Source organism: Hermetia illucens, chromosome 4 (assembly GCF_905115235.1).
Source record: "Hermetia illucens chromosome 4, iHerIll2.2.curated.20191125, whole genome shotgun sequence".
Lineage (NCBI taxonomy): Eukaryota > Metazoa > Arthropoda > Insecta > Diptera > Stratiomyidae > Hermetia > Hermetia illucens.
Window position 1 is genome coordinate 82,944,472 of NC_051852.1, and position 17,981 is coordinate 82,962,452.

At 42.2% G+C, this 17,981-nt stretch overlaps 1 protein-coding gene across 3 annotated transcripts in view; it reads right to left on the minus strand.

The window, feature by feature from the left end:
• Positions 1-1,338: 1,338 nt before the first annotated feature.
• The window catches only part of LOC119655595 (sodium-dependent nutrient amino acid transporter 1-like), a 47,698-nt gene continuing 31,055 nt past the window's right edge, over positions 1,339-17,981 (minus strand). For all 3 annotated transcript variants that reach the window (XM_038061550.1, XM_038061552.1, XM_038061551.1), the window contains exons 7-11: positions 6,287-6,476; positions 5,940-6,216; positions 5,704-5,880; positions 5,555-5,649; positions 1,339-1,528 (exon numbers count right to left, since the gene is read on the minus strand). In XM_038061550.1, coding sequence (XP_037917478.1) covers positions 1,373-1,528; positions 5,555-5,649; positions 5,704-5,880; positions 5,940-6,216; positions 6,287-6,476 — 895 coding nt within the window. In that variant the 3' untranslated portion in view covers positions 1,339-1,372. The remainder of the gene's footprint in view (positions 1,529-5,554; positions 5,650-5,703; positions 5,881-5,939; positions 6,217-6,286; positions 6,477-17,981) is intronic.

Genomic DNA, 17,981 nt, shown 5'->3' on the forward strand with positions numbered 1-17,981 from the left:
GGGTGCATATATATATATATACGCACATACCTATCTGAATTGATGGCCCGAACGTGAATATTTCCACTTTACTGGATGCGCCAAAAAGGACAAAAGTTGAATACCGCTGCCCGATACGAACATGGATATATATTCATCTGGATGGAACTCTACCTGCAAAAAATGTTTGTGGCTGGTCGGTTTCGTTCACAGGGACAGACAACTTCAGAACAACGTGACCGAAACCTACTGCAGTTGGCGTTTTGCTCTATTTTTTTATAATTAAAACCCCGACAAGGTTATGAATAATTATTCGGATACGCCAGGTGTACACCTAGACTAGCGAGCCCGTATTTTACTGATGCGCGAAGCGGAAAGAATTGCTACTCAAATTATTAGAATTCAATGAATTTACTTGGGGTACACAAGTTTGGTCTTTTACAACTTCGTTGGTACTAGTTGGATTGCCTCTAAACTTTCGGACGTCTAAAATGAATTTAAGTGGAGTTTTCGAGTAAATTTCGAAAATATAATTATTTGCTATTATAACCTTTATTTGAGAAGATATCGTAATGGGATGTATTTTGAAGCCTAGATTTTGTATGGATGCATTGCTATGATTTTTTCGATGTTTCGTTTGGATAGTTTCTGAGAACGAGACATACTTCAGTTTTTGGGGCACAGATTATGAGTCCTCATACCCCTGTGTTTTACCCAATATATGAAAGAAGAAAGATAATTTTCGAAAAGTACTAATTGAGCCCTTTGGTCGTCGTTCACATGGCCATATTCTGCGAAAAAAATTTGCTCACTCTTTGGCATATATGGGGAGTACCGCTTTAAGCCCAACACAAAATGATGCCACTCGTTGCATGGGGTAAATCTCGTGTGACAGACAGACGAATAGACGGACAGACAGACAGACATTGAATCGATTTTAACAAGGGTTTTATTTCACACAAAACTTGAAAAACGACTGGAGAGAAGAAGATTCTTCCTAAATGGAATGTTAATATTACACTGAAATGTCAATTATTCTCGTTAATTATGACATGTATTTTATTTGCGTGTCTTAAAATGCAGTAAATTCCCACGAACTGTTATAACGTTAATACTAATTGGTGGATTTCCATGAAGCAGTATTATGCGCGGTTTCGTCCTCTATGCTTTTGCAATTTAGTATTACTTGGATGAACTTAAGGGGGTTTTTTAGTCAATTTTCAAAAGTTGGTAATATACTATTAGGAAGTTTATTTGAGCAGAATTCGGAATTCGTGTGCACATAAGTGTGCACATTTTCACTCCTCACTTCTGCACTTTGCAATTCATCTGTTTCGAAACAAAATGATTTTGATGGAATATTATATTTTTTTATGCCTACAATAAAATGAAATCATTGTCCGAAAATATTGTCTATCATTCTAGCAAAAATGTTGTCCTTATGTTTTCTCTTTGTGAAAACATTGGTTCGATATTTTACATAACTCTCATGTAAATCGTCGTTGAGAGGGCCCCAACGTTGGCTAGGTCTGCAGGCTGCTTTAAATTTCTGTAAAATAAATAATGGAATATGCATTATTGATATATCATTAACAAACAGAGCAAATTAACATTAAATCAAGTGGCTTTCAAATTGATGAATTCATGTAAATAGAACTTAAATAAATTTATGTACATATTTGATAAAAAAAACTAAAAAAATTAATCTGTTTGATTCAGAAATGGAATGAATTTCAAATTAGACGATAGTTTCCTCCCAATTTTGTTAGTCTGACAATCGTTTTTCAATATTTAGTTAGGCCTTTGTTTTTATGTAATAATGCCTTTTGCAAAACTAGTGTAGATACTTCTATTTGTTTTTGAAATATATTTTTTGTTTCATTCTAACCAAATATAAGAATATATATGGTTGCCAATTACAACTTGGTGGGTTATACCACGTCAATTACACCTACGCGCCATTGTGCCTGGTTACCTGAAAAGCGTTTCAGCTCCTCCCACCAATCTTCTCAGGCGTCAGCCCTTGTGGTGACGCACCCACATCTTAAGAAAACGGATTCCAGTGGATGGCATATTCAGCAATGCAATTGTCGTCAGTCGGAGAACCTTGGTTTTCTTGTGGTTTATCTTCAGACCAATTCTACTTGCCTTTCTTTCCAAATCCAGAGCCACTTGGGTGCGGTTCATAATCCGAGGGCAGAGCAAACAGATTTCATCAGCGTAATCGGGCTGTTTGAGGAAAGATACTATCGTCCGATGAACTCCTCCACGTCCTCCGGACAAGGCAGCATAAAGAACGTCACCAATAACAAGAAGAAATAATATCGGTCACAAGATGAGATTTTACCTCGGTGCAGCACGTGACATTTGGCGGCATCATATGTCGCGCAGATAATAGCTATTAGTGTCCCCTCACAAACCTGCCACTATTATCGACCATAGCGACAAGACCGTGTTTCCGATCGCATCGTAGAAAGCACGTTTCTCCGCTTTAATGGAAGTCACCGTTTGTGTATAGCACTGAATACTCTTTAGAGTCCCACCATTTTACTTCGCTTAGACCTTTTAGTTCCCATTACGACAATCAGGGAAAACTGAGTGAATTTTTAAATCCGAACTCATAGGGCGCGTTTTTTATCGATGCAATGTCCCGGTTTATCGATACTCGACGCCACCACTTATTTGAAAATAAAAGTTCTTTGCATGACTAGCATCATTTGGCATTTGGAAATGTTGTGACTAGCCAAGTTTAAAAATGTAAGCCGAATGTTAAGGGTAAAAACAAACAGTCACGTTTTTGGATACTTTTCCACAGTAATCGAAACAAAGTTAATATTTGGCAATATCTCGTTTTGTGAATGACAAAGGGGTCGAAAAGTTGAACTGGTAACTTTATATTTCCTGTCGTCATTTCGTGAAATAGTCCAAAATTTCTGTAAAATCGCAAAAACATCAAAAACCAAATCGTGTTTTCGGTGAATGCAATCCACCACGAAGCTTGCTATGGCTTTAGAGGAAGATGTCCACGGGCAGACAGTTTCACTTTAGCGCAACGCAATGTGGACTGGCCAGAACAAAACCGTACAAAGAGCTTGTTTTTGTTGAAGAGGCTATAAAAATCTTAGAATTTCGATATTCAGTTTTGTGGTTTGGCAAAATCAATTACAACTTACTTGGGTTTAATAGAAAACAGTATGTCTTTAGGTAAGCGAACACGGAGTTTAAAACTAGAGATATATATGCAACTGTCAAGCATGGTAGGAGGAATCAGTTAACTTGGGGTTTCAAGCCGACCAGAATGAGTAGCATAGAATATAAAAAAGAAATATACTTGAATGTGTTATGCTTTAATTTTTAATTTGTTACGAAACGTCACCTTAGGCATACAACAGCTGTTAGCCTTCCAACAGGACAACGACACCAAATACACTTTTTTTTCGCTACGTGAATGGTTATTTTGTAATGTCCAAGTGAACTCTACATGTCTTCCCAGCCGGTAAACTTTAGTCTGGTTGAACGTCTGTATCATTTGCATATCATGAATAATTTCCCGAACGCATTGTGGAAAAAAGTTATCCGTGATGCTGAGGTAAATGCGAGGGGTACGATCCTCTTTAAGTCCACCCAACTACTGGCCTATGCTGAAATATCGACATCATGGGAAGAACCACCCGAGACGTATAAACTGCCTTCATCCAGATCGAGCAGGCGGCGCGAGATTTTGGGCTGCACATCAATGAAGGCAAGACAAAATATATGGTGGCAACGTCAGCATCGAGAACCAACTAACCAACAATATCAAACCGTACTGGTCAAACGGGAAGAATAAAGATAGGAGACTTTAACTTTGAACTGTTGATATTTTTTTCTATCAGGGCCGAAAATCACAATCGATAACAGCTAGGACGATAAAATCCGCGCACGGTTGTTGTCAGCCAACAAAACCTATTTCAACTTACAAAAACTGTTCCGCTCGAAACGAACCATAGGGTCAAAGCTCTTACTGTACAAGCCAATGATCTTGTCAGTCCACATGTATTCCTCGGAGATTTGGGTTCTTAGCAAGGAAAATTCCGAACCCTTGGCCGCGTTCAAGAGAAGAATCCTTCGAAGAATTTTTGGCCCCCTACATGAGGATGGACGATTCCTCAGCCCACACAATGACTAAATCTATGAGTGATACCATGACCGTCAGGCTGTGAATAAAATCCGGCCCAATAGGTTACGGTGGTCGGGTCACTTAATCCGTATTTATGAAGATGATCCCACCCGGAAAGTCTATAAGGCCAATATCTATGGTAGAAAAAAAAGACGAGGCGGACCCTGCCTGAGATGGAGCGATGGCGTAGGTCAGGATGCCAGACAGCTTTTAGGGATATCGAATTGGTGGACCTCGGCGCAAAACCGGGATCAGTTGCTTTCGGCTCATTCCGGTAACCCGGACATTCGTTCTTTCTTTGTTTCCATGTTATAAGGTCTGGTAGCGATTACGCTAAATGGTACGTATAAATCCCTCCGTCTCAGCAAAGAGCTCCCCAGCACACAGCCATCTCTTCGATTAATGCAGATCGGCTGCCAAAGGCAATTCACGTCTTTATCGTACATTGCCTTCGAATTCTATTGATCGATCCGCTCTTGGTCTGACTTCAGAGGACTGAAAGGTCGATCCTTCAAGTTAAGTGCAGTCAACTCGCATGCAAGGGACTCGCTTGTTGCTGTAGAAATAAGCGCGTAACGAGTTGACTTGACGGTGATGTTGTGCCGCCACGTAAAACACGCCCGTCCCACCGCTGGACGTTTTCCAGATAGGGTTTCGTCCATGGCAATATTCGGAATGCATGCGCCAGTGAAGGGATAGCGAATATATTCAATGCACTTATTTTATTCTTCCCCGAGAGAATTCCTTTCAAAATTTCTATGTATTTGTAGAAGTTTGTCTGGATCTTAGCTTGGCGCATGATGGCCTCTGCGAATTGTTTGGATTCGAGATTTGTCTAATCCAAATTCCATCCAATATCTTATTATTCCTCTTATTATTTACTTAACCACATATGATTTATAATATTCCATAATTCATTGAACTTTGTGAGCAATTGTAATAAAATGTTCGTCATGGATAGCTCCACAATATGCAAATTTCAATCATTGAACTTTCTTGATATCACCCAATTGTAATATTATATTTTACAGGGCACCGCATGATCACAAATATACGCATATTACGTATTAATCATCAATTCAAGTAAATTTTTGCAATTCTAGCCAACACAGTTTTTATAAATGCATGTTATCATTAAGTTGAGAAAGTAAGATAGTGTAAGACTATAAACTTGTCATAAAGTCAATTGTGTTTTCCTTTCTCCTTACTCCTTACTTCTAGTCTTAACTCAAAGGGTGCTTTCCGTAATACCATTGGGAATTCATTCCATCTAGAAGCTCTACTTCTACTGCAGCTATTGATCTAGAGTTTCCTGATCCGAATTCTACACAACAAAATTATTACGCTAAAGTGAAATTTAATTTAATCTAAAGTATAGCCCAGTAAAAGTTAAGATATTTCGTAGATTTAATTTACCTGAAACCATGTATCTTGCGGTTGCTTGTATATTGAATATATACCCCAAATTGGTAACTGTCCCACTCCTGTAGCCCACAATGCCCATGACGCATCTGAAAAGGAAAATTTTAGTTAATTAGGAAAAATGGGGATGCTCGCATTCTTACAATAAGCCACTTTCGGATATTCAGTTCCATTATATCGTAGAGGTGAAAATTGTATCAATGTATAAACCAGGACGATCTGCATTAAACCTGGTGCGATGATCCCCCAGCAAGCCCTCACAAAGTAACCTGTCTTTATTCCTAACATGAACTCGATATCGTTACAGAAACGTCTTACACCTATAAGTAGAAGTGATGATCAAGAAATCTTACTCTTTTCAAATCTGGATTTATAGTACCATAAATCCAACTAATTGCAGCTAATTCCGCAATAGCCAGAACTAAGGCTATAAAAGAAACGCCAAAAAAGTCGACCAAATTGAGAATGTACTGGCCACCTGGTGTGGTGTAAACGATTCCTAGTGCAAATCCAATTATTGATACGGTAATTGTCAGTATCCAATTAGGTATGTAGTCGAAACGATCCTTAATGACAGCAATAACTCCTGTGGTCATACCAATATTGCTGCCAAAGGCCAGGCATAAGAGCATTGAAAAGAAAAGAACTGCAAACAGCTGGTAAAAATTAATTTTAATCTGCTGTGCAATGTGTGACTATTTGTGAAAGAAGAGACGACCTACTTACCTGTGGTGCGAAATCAAATTTAGCTATTGCATCGGGGTATGAAATAAATGCTAAGCCAGTTCCACCTTTGACGACATGTTTAATATCGGTCGTTCCAGTTTCCAACGCCAAGTTTCCAAGTATGGCAAATATGATACAACCTGCTACTACCGACACAATTAAATTCATAATGGTCACAATCAGCACATCCCTGTCAAGTAATACGAATTTATTAACGGGAATATATATAGCAATCAATGAAGTGTACCAAGAAATATGTTAAATAAATTAAGTGGTTAGTTGCAAGTATGCGAACATGTCAATCGTGAATTAAATAAATCCAGAATAGGAAGCTCAGCGTTTCAGGTATAAAAGGTGTTGTGTATTCCTTATACATATTATGTCGGAATATTCACTCGGCGGGATCATGCTTTGCACTATAACATATACTACTACAAAATTTCATGATTCTAGGATGAATTTAAGGGGGGGGGGGGGATTACAGTCAATTACTAAACATTATTGTAATATACTATTATTTATTTCATTTGAACAGATAACGGTATGGAGGGTCTTTCGGAGCTTGGGTACCGTATAGTGGTAGCTTTGTATAATAATTTGTTCAAATTTTTCGTTTGGGTAGGTTCTGAAATGGGTCCGTGAAAGAAATGACTACTTCCCAGCCTCCCTCTTGTGCAGAACTGAGGCGAGAGTTGAAAAGTACTAATCGAGACCTTTCATTTGATATCCCGCATGACAATATTTGATAAAAAAAACATGTACACGTTCTTTTTGCATGTATAGATACAGACCCCCTTTAAGACCCACATAGAACGATTTAAGTCACTGCATGCATGGGGGCTCACAGTTCCCACCTTCCCACCAAAGTTGGTGTTAATCGGAACCCCATTTCTGAGAAAAGCGCGTGTGATAGACAAATAGACGGACGGACAGCTAGACAGACAGACAGTAAACCGATTTGAATAAGTTGAAATACCGGAAGCTAGGAAGAATAGTTTCGAAAAACACTAATTGAGTCCTTTCATTTGATACCCCACATTATCATATTTTATAAAAAAACGTGCAACCTTCTTTCGCATGAAACTCACAGTTCCCTCTGACTGACAGCCGATTTTAAAAAGGTTTCACGTTTCACATAACAACAAATCGATGACTGTAAAAAAGATACTTTAGGTACGGGGAAATTCACTACTGTGTTCAAAACGTATGGTGAACTTTTTTAAAGTTTTTGTGTGAAACGAAACCTTATTAAAATTGATTCACTGTCCGTCTGTCTATAGGACACACGCCCTTTCCTCCAAAACGGCTAAACCAATTCAAACGAAATTTAGTGGACATATGAGAACTATGAAATTCCACGCATACAGTGAGTGAAATAAACTTACGCACAGTTTAAAGTGGGGCTCCCCATACATGAAACGGGGGGATGTAAAATTTTTTTACCCTATATAGTCATATGGGGTATCAAATGAAAGGATCCGATGAGTACTTTCCGAAACTGATATTAGTTTTGGCAAAGGACGCCAGTAAGAAACTACCCAACGGATTTTCGGATACCCAACCCGAAAATTCGAAGAAGTCAGGGTGATGCGGTTATATGAAATCTGGGCCTCGAAATATGTCCCATTCCGATATCTGCTCAAATAAACTTAGTAATAATAAATTAACAACTTTTTGAAATTGCCTGAAAACTCCTCTTAAGTCCATTTTAAGCGGTACCAAATTTTGCAACAACATAGAGGATGAAACTTGGCAGTATTATGTACGATGCTACATAATACCACCAAGTTTCGTGGAAATCCGACTTATACTATCAAAGTTATGGCGATTCAAACTTATCAATTTCACGCGAATTTACTGCATCTTAAGCCATACAAACATGATGCTGATGTCATAATTAACGAGAATAATTGACATTCGAATGAAATATTGAAATTCCATTCATGAAGGATCCATTTCTCCCCAGCCCTTGTGAAGGTTTTGTGTAAATTTATGGAGGATGCCATACATGCAAAAAGATAATTTAAAATTTGTTTCACCAAATATAGTCGTGCGAAGTAGGAAAGGTTCCGGTCAGTACTTTCCGAATCCGGACATTTGTTGGAAAGGTGGGGAGTGCGGGGAGTCGAAAGTGATCTTTCTTTCATAGACTCAGTCTCAGAAACTGTCCAACCAAAAACTCTGAAAAATATAAAACAAGTCGGGAAACCGGAAGCTGGACGCTTCAGGTACGAAAGGTTTTGTGTATTTCTTAGTACGTAACACGTAATACATGCATATGTCCACTTTCGGGTGATATTGACATTGATAGTCTTCAATTTTCAAAGAAGCTACAACTTCGACGTATTATAAATTTGTTAATAATAGTGCGATTTCCATGAAATTTGGTAGATTATGCTCTATATTATAGCCTATATCACTGCCGAATTTCGTGCTGCTAGGATGAACTTAAGGGGGGTTTCCAGTCAATTACAAAAAATTATAGTAATATACTATTATTAACTTTCTTTGAACAGACATCGGTATGAAAGGTATTTCGGAGCCAAGGCACCATATAGTGGCAGCCTCCTGATTTTTTTCAGATTTGTCGGTTTGGTATTTTCTGAGAATGGCCCCCTTAAATAAATGATCACTTTCAACCCCCCGCACTCCCCACGTTTCCAAGAAATGTCAAAACTAAGACCGGCTTCGAAAAGTACTAATCGAGACCTTTAATTTGATACCCCACATGACTATATTTGATGAAAAAAAATTTCACACCCCCCTTTTGCATGTATGGGGACCCCCCCTTAAATTCAACGTAAAAGGATGTAACTCACTGTATGTGTGAGCGTTCATAGTTCCCACCTTCCCACCAAATTTGGTGTCAATCGCTATAACCGTCTCCGAGAAAAATGCGTGTGACGGACAGACAGACAGACAGACAGACAGACAGACAGACAGACGGACAGACAGACAGACAGACAGACAGACGGTAAACCGATTTTAATAAGGTTTTGTGTTTACACAAAACCTTAAAAACTGCCACTATGTGGTGTCTAGGCTCCGAAATACCGTCAATCTCGATAATTTCTAGTAATTTACTGCAAAACCCGCCTTATGTTCATACTAACATCATGCAGCAATATAAGCAACAACACAATCCTACTATATTTGGTAGAAATCGCGCTGTTACAAAGAAAGTTATAATAAGTCAAAGTTGTCGTAACGTCCACTCAAATGTTTTTATAAAAAAATACACAAAACTATTCATACCGGAAGCATCCCGCGTCCGGTTTCCCGAATTGTTTGTCTCTGTTGTAGGTTAACTCTTTCACATTTGCTAATAATATTGAACTCCGAGTGTGAAGCGTATGAGGTTGATTATTATCAATACAGTGTTTCCCATCAAAGTATTTATGTAAGTGACTTTTTAAAAAATAGAGGACAATGAAATTTTTAACAATGTTCACATGCAACTGTCATGCACTCATCGCTCCTCACGTAGGGAAACACAAAACCTTTTATACTTGAAGCGCCCAGTTTCCCAACTTGTTTAATTTTTAAGGTTTTGTGTAAACACAAAACCTTATTAAAATCGGTTTACCGTCTGTCTGTCTGTCTGTCTGTCCGTCACACGCATTTTTCTCGGAGACGGTTATAGCGATTGACACCAAATTTGGTAGAAAGATGGGAACTGTGAACGCTCGCACATACAGTGAGTTACATCCTTTTACGTTGAATTTAAGGGGGGGTCCCCATACATGCAAAAGGGGGGTGTAAAATTTTTTTTCATCAAATATAGTCATGTGGGGTATCAAATTAAAGGTCTCGATTAGTACTTTTCGAAGCCGGTCTTAGTTTTGACATTTCTTGGAAACGTGGGGAGTGCGGGGGGTTGAAAGTGATCATTTATTTAAGGGGGCCATTCTCAGAAACTACCAAACCGAAAAATCTGAAAAAAATCAGGAGGCTGCCACTATATGGTGCCTTGGCTCCGAAATACCTTTCATACCGATATCTGTTCAAAGAAAGTTAATAATAGTATATTACTATAATTTTTTGTAGTTGGCTGGAAACCCCCCTTAAATTCATCCTAGCGGCACGAAATTCTGCAGTGATGTAGGCTATAATGTAGAGCATGATCATAACAAGTTTCATGGAAATCGCACTATTACTAACAAATTTATAATACGTCGAAGTTGTTGCTTCTTTGAAAATTGAAGACTATCAATGTCAATATCACCCGAAAATGGACATATGCGTATATTACGTGCTACGTACTAAGAAATACACAAAACCTTTCGTACCTGAAGCGTCCAGCTTCCGGTTTCCCGACTTGTTATGTTTGTTCTCCCGTTAGTGACATTTGTGTCACGTCGACTAAAATTTCTTTTGGTGGTTTTTATGTCTTAATAACGCGGAGGACGTACTTACTAATGAAGAGAAAATTGCAATAGATCTGTTGGTAGAAACAACGCTTCAGCTATCTAAACTATAATATTTGAAGACTTCGATATTCTGTTTAGTATTCGGACGGAGAACCATAGTTTGGTTGGTGCTTGAAGTTATTTGTACAAGATCCATGGCGCAGTGAAATATCAAGCAGATGTCATTAACGTTTTGGAAGTTTTTCAGGAAATACCACATATACATGGTTGCTATTCACCTCTTGTGGGGTACAGTGAGTCAACTACACTCGCCCGCCATCTTTTGCGGTTGCCTGTTCTTTATATTTTCAGGCTATCGTACTCCGATGATACGTCGCAGACATGTGTTAATGAATGCTTAAGGCCTTCGTGGGACAATAGTGGTCGCTTTTCAATATGCTACTTCTATATATTAACACGAAAAGATCAATAGCACAGAACAGTCTCAGATTGGCTTTGAGATAGCTGCATTTATAGATTTTCGTTAAGGCAGTGAAAGCGGATCTAGTTAATGGCTAGATATATAAATTGATCGATGATAGGCAGAGTGTGATAACCCATCAGAGTGAGAATCTTAGTTTTGTTGGTGTTTATCTTTAATGCAACTCTACCTGCGTCTCTTTCCAAATCCAGAGCGTAGTCGAGGGGTTTGAGAAAGGTTTCATAGTCCATTAAACTTCTCCATGTCCTCCGGATAAGCCAACATCAAAAACGCTTCCGGTAACAAGACAAAATAATATTGGTAACAAGATGCAACCGCTTTGGACTTCAAATTAATCCTGTACCATCATATGTCGCTATTAGTTTTTTCCTGCTTTCCTGCTTAGAGCACGCCAGATACATTCCCTGATCACGCTACCAAAAGCTTTCTTGAAATTAATGAAGAGCAGATGAAGCGAAGGTCTATGCTCCGCGCACTGTTCCAAAATTATGCAGAGGGTGCTGATGTAATCAGTGCAGGGGAATCTAGATCGGAAACCAAACTACTTTCTGCTATTATCTTTGCGGCGGTAAGGAGCACGTAAATATCACACCAATGGCCACATTCAAAACCAATCAAAACAGGTGCAGCAGATCTGGAGTAGCTGCAGATGCAGCGACAAACAACTCTTCGGGGACACCGTAAAATCCTACAGCTTTATTCTATTTGAGTGTGTTGGATCTCGACTCCAAAATCACTTCTCGTTACGATATCTTGACATACATTTATGTTTACTATGCCACACAAAAACGTTTTGCTTAGGAGAGTAACTGTCTCAAGTTGAAGGGCGGATGGCTCAATGGTTAAAGCAAAAGGTCGAGATTCAAATGTCACAAAAGTCAATTGTTATAATCGAATTGATAGTAACACTTATATCAGCTAAAATGATTGATTAAAATCTATCACTAAGTAGGCAAAGTATTATAAACAATCGCAAAAATCACTTTTTCATTTAGGTGTTTACGCCGCCGCGGTTGGAAACAGAAGAGACCGACTTATTTCCATGCGGTCCTTACTGTCCCAACCAACGGCATTTTTCCACCGCTAATTCTCCACTCCCCTGGTGCGTTCAGAAAATGAGTGAGTGGAGAGTTCCGCGCCATCTACCCGTCCGCATCCGCAACATTCGAAATAAATTTCGAATGCTGCAGATCCTGCCGCGCCACATCACTCCGCCCCCAGACGAAACCTAGCGGGTTTCGGCGACGGATCCCGGAACTTCGTTCGCCGTTAATCCACAAAGCGGACACGACGCTGCTTCGGGGCGCACACGGGTTTCAGCCTGGACAAAGAGACCACCTTTTTGTGACCACCGATCTCGAGCTGGAAGAAATGTTCTCCCCTCTCGAGAACGCGGTACGGGCCCTCATATGGAGGCTGCAGCGGCCTCCGGACGGCATCCGTCCTGATAAGCACGTGCGTGCATGTGTCCAGTTCCTTGGGCGAACAAGCAGGTATGGACGCGTGTCGAGTGGGTGGTGGCGCTTTGATGCACCAACCCCGACTCCGTGAGACCCGATCTCTTGTCGAAGACCGGATCGCTTGGGAGTCTTGGGTTCTCCCCGTATACCAGCTCCGCGGGGCTGGCAGCAAATTCCTCTCGGCGGGTTGTACGAAGGCCGAGTAGGACGAGAGGCAAGACTTGAGTCCAGGACGGGTCGTCGCGTGCCATAATGGCGGCTTTCAGCGTCCGGTGCCAACGTTCCAGCATCCCATTGGATTGCGGGTGGTATGCCGTAGTCCGCTGGCGTTTAAAACCCAGGAGTTTGCCTAACTCCGAGAAAAGGGTGGACTGAAATTGCATTCCCTGGTCAGTGATGACCACTGCAGGGACGCCAAAACGAGGTATCCACTCTCGGCAGAGGGCTTCGGCACAAGATTGCGCCGTAATGTCTTTCAGAGGTATTGCCTCAGGCCACCGCGTGAACCTGTCGATGATTGTGAGGCAATACTTGTAACCGTGCGAGTCTCGCAAAGGCCCTATTATGTCGAGGTGTATGGTGTGGAAACGCTTGGTAGTGCGGGGGAATGAGCCCACTTCTTTCCTTACATGCCTGGAGACTTTACACTTTTGGCATGCGATGCACTCTCTGGCCCAGGAATTGATATCCTTGTTCATGGAGGGCCAGAAGTATTTTCCGGTGACTAACCGGTTTGTTGTCCTGATGCCGGGGTGCGCCAAGTCGTGAACTGCTTGGAACACTTCCTTGCGAAATGTGGCCGGAATGTATGGCCGAGGTCCCTTTTCCGAGTCTTCGCAGCAGAGCGAGAGGTTTGAGCCGAAGATGGGCAACTCCCGAAATTTGTATTTGGGGTTGGACCTGAGGCTCTGAAGTGCTGCGTCATCCTCCTGCGCCTTGGCAATAGCCGAGAAATCGAGTGAGGCGGGGATGTTAACCTCGGAGACACGAGACAAAGCGTCAGCAACTATGTTGTCCTTGCTGGACACGTGCTGGATGTCTGACGTAAACTGGCTGATGAAGCTCAGGTGTCGAAGCTGACGAGGGGACGCTTTGTCGGGCTTTTGTTTCAAAGCATAAGTGAGAGGCTTATGGTCCGTGAACACTGTGAACGGCCTGCCTTCTAGGGAGAAACGGAAGTATTTGATGGACAAGTACGTGGCGAGCAGTTCGCGATCGTAGGTACTGTAGTTCCGTTGAGCGGGATTCAACTGTTTCGAGAAGAAGCTCAACGGCTGCCAAACTTGATCCACCTTTTGGTGAAGGGCACCTACTGCGATGTCAGAGGCATCAACAAAAACGTCTAGGGGTGCATCTTGCTGAGGAAATGCCAAAAGTGTAGCATCGGCCAGTTGCTGTCGGGATTTGTTGAACGCGCGGACAGCCTCTTCAGACCACAGAATCTCTCGTGTGTCTTTTGTTTTGGGGCCAGACAAGTACGCGTTCCAAACGGACTGGTGATGGGCGGCCTTGGGCAGGAAACGACGGTAAAAGTTTAGCATGCCCAAGAACCTCCTCAACTCCCTCACTGTTTTTGGACGCGGGAAGCTTGTGATTGCTTGCACCTTGTCTGGGTCGGGCTGTATTCCTTCAGAGAAATGGAGTGGCCGAGGAATCTCACCTGTTGTTGAAGGAATTTGCATTTCTCAACGTTTAGGACTAAACCGGCCTCAAGGAGACGTTGAAAAATGCACTCGAGATGGGCTAAGTGCTCAGACTCAGTGGAAGAAGCGACCAAAACATCATCCAAATATACGAAACAGAAATCGAGGTTTCGCAGGACTGAGTGAATGAACCTTTGAAAGGTTTGCGCCGCATTGCACAATCCGAAAGTCATTCGGGTGAACTCGAAGAGTCCAAAGGGTGTGCATATTGCCGTCTTTGGAATGTCTTCAGGAGCTACTGGGATTTGGTGGTATGCCTTGGCTAAGTCCAAGGTCGAAAAGATGCGGCAATTCGCGAGGTGATGCGCAAAGTCGTGGATGAGTGGAATCGGATATCGGTCAGGAACAGTCTGTGCGTTTAGCCTTCTGTAATCCCCACAGGGACGCCATTCGCCATTTGGCTTAGGGACCATATGCAATGGGGAAGACCAACAGCTGTTTGAGGGCCTGCAGATACCCTGTTGAACAAGTTGTTCGAATTCTTTCCGCGCAATAGCCAGTTTCTGGGGTGGTAGAGGACGCACCTTCGAGAAAATCGGGGAACCAGTAGTATTTATGTGGTGCTGCACATTGTGCTTCACTGGTTTGGAGAGACTACACTCGGTAGTAATCTGGCTGAACTTTTGGAGGAGTGTCCGAACACGAGAGTCGGTGATGTCTTCCAAAAGAACGGAAAGGTTATTGTCAGCGTGAGATACCATTTGGCCCGACGAATTAAGGTTGGTTGTGGGGTCTATAAGGGACTTATTTTGCAAGTCCACCAGCAACCCATAGTGACACAAGAAGTCTGCGCCTAATATGGGGAAGCTGACATCCGCCAGGATGAAATGCCACGAAAACGTCCTACGCAAGCCAAGACTCACATCCACTTGCCTGTACCCGTAAGTATTGATGCGGGAGGAATTTGCTGCCGCCAGTTTGAGGGGTTGTGGATAAAGTCGATGATGCCGGGGTACGGGAAGAACCGAAACCTCCGCACCCGTGTCGACAAGGTAGTTGCGCCTGCTGAGGGGGTCGAAAATAGTTAGGCGACGTGGCGCTGCGCTCTGGGTGGCCGTCGCCAAGACCCCCCGCGGACCTAGTTTTTTGCGGTAGGCGCGAATTTACAAGGCAGCGTACATCTTGTCGCTTTATCTCCGAAGTTACGATGGTACCAGCAAATACTTGTGTCCGCAGGCTGTCTTGACGACCTGCTACCCGAACGCCCTTTTCGTGTGGCAGACCGTGAGCGAGCTCGCGATCTGGCACTCGGACGCTGAGCGTCCAATGTCGCCCGCATCTCGGCCACGCTGGTTGTTAAAGCCGCTATCTCGCGCCTTAAGTCGCTCACCTCATCCGACTGTGGTTGAACGGCCGCTATGGTTGGGCGAACGTATACCTCCTGTACCTGGTCGGCCGTCGCTGCCAGTTCCTCCAAGGAACCGGAAACGCAAGCAAGAATCGCCTGGGTGCCCTCCGGAAGCCGACGCAGCCAGAGCGACCTGATCAGGTCATCGCCAATCTTACTCCCACCCAATTGCCTCATTTCGCGAAGCAATTGGCTGGGAGTTCGATCACCCAATGTTAAACCCGCCAGCAAGTGATCTAATTTTGCCGACTCGCTTGCCAAAAGGCGCCTGATCAACTCACTCTTGAGCTGAGTGTATGATGCGGACTTCACTACGTCCGACACCATAAGAATGGACTCTTCGTCCAGGCCGACCACCGCGTAGTTGAAGCGGGTCGCGTCCGATGTGATGCCGGACATTTGGAACTGCGCTTCCAAATGCACGAACCACAGCTCCGGGTTCCGCCTCCAAAACGGAGGAACGCGTACAGCGAGGGCGGTCACTTGCGGGTCCGATGGGTCTGCCGCGTCTTTGCTATCAAACGACATCTTGTTTCACGAAAAGTACGAGTTGTAATGCAGACGCGGTGAATTTATAACTAAACGCAGTGAATTTTACTCCGACACGGCAGGCCGCACCCACAAACGCACGCACGGACAGAGAAAATTACGACCGAAGCGGACGCTCTCCAGCGCAGACCAAAAACACCACCAAGGAAATGGAGAACCCACGATGCGAAACACCTAACGCCGTCTCTTGCAGCGATTTTCAATTTTTATTATCACTTTTTAAATAATATTTCAAAACTAATTATAATGATAATAATATTTCAGCAAACAGTAGATCGAAGCTAGAAAATAACAAGTCGGGAAACCGGAAGCTGGACGCTTCAGGTACGAAAGGTTTTGTGTATTTCTTAGTATGTAGTACGTAATATATGCATATATTATGTGAGAATATCCACTTTCGGATGATATTGACATTCATAGTCTTGAATTTGCAAAGAAGCGACAACTTTGACGTATTATAACTTTGTTAGTAATAATGCGATTTCCACCAAACTTGGTAAGATCATGTTCTATATTATATCCTATATTGTTGCGAAATTTCGTAGTCCTAGCATGAACTTAAGGGGGGTCTTGCAGCGAATTACTAAAAATTATAGTAATATACTATTATTAACTTTATTTGTGCAGATATCAGTGTGGAAGGTATTTCGGAGCCCAGGCACCATATAGTGGCAGCCTCTTGATTTTTTTCAGATTTTTCGGTTTGGTAGTTTCTGAGAATGGCCCCCGTAAAGGAATGGTCACTTTCAACCCCCCGCTCTCTCCACCTTTTCAACAAATGTCAAAACTAAGACCATCTTCGAAAAGTACTAACCGAGACCTTTTATTTGATACCCCACATGACTATATTTGATGAAAAAAAAATTTACACCCCCCCTTTGCATGTATGGGGACCCCCCCTTAAATTCATCATTAAAGGACGTAACTCACTGTATGCGTGAGCGTTCACAGTTCCCAGCTTTCCACCAAATTTGGTGTCAATCACTGTAACCGTCTCCGAGAAAACTGCGTGTGACGGACAGACAGACAGACAGACAGACAGACAGACAGACGGACAGACAGACAGACAGACAGGCAGACAGACAGACAGACAGTAAACCGATTTTAATAAGGTTTTGTGTTTACACAAAACCTTAAAAACTAAATTATGCGAAATGTTTGTAAAATGCATTCTCTGAGACTGTGATAACTAATGATAACGTCGTCGGATCGTAGCGCTGATGGGTTGCGATGCGGCGTCTAGTTCATTTGGCACGAGCACTCAATTGCAGGGAACGATACGATGGCACCAAACTCAAACTAAACCTGCGAGTTGATTGCTGCTGTTGTTGCTGCTGTTGATATTGTTGTTGTTGTGCTGGCGGTGGATTATGATGTTGTTGAGCTTGAGGCTGATATTGTAGCACCTCGATGGGATTTTGTATGCTTCCGTATTCACAAAATTTTCCGCCGTTGCTGCGTTGTCGATGTCTGTGGCGGCGGCGCTTATGCGGACTCTAGTGTCGGGGTCACCACTGTTGTATCTCGACTCCAAAATTACTTCTCGTTACGATATCTTGACATACATTTATGTTTACTATGCCACACAAAAACGTTTTGCTTAGGAGAGTAACTGTCTCAAGTTGAAGGGCGGATGGCTCAATGGTTAAAGCAAAAGGTCGAGATTCAAATGTCACAAAAGTCAATTGTTATAATCGAATTGATAGTAACACTTATATCAGCTAAAATGATTGATTAAAATCTATCACTAAGTAGGCAAAGTATTATAAACAATCGCAAAAATC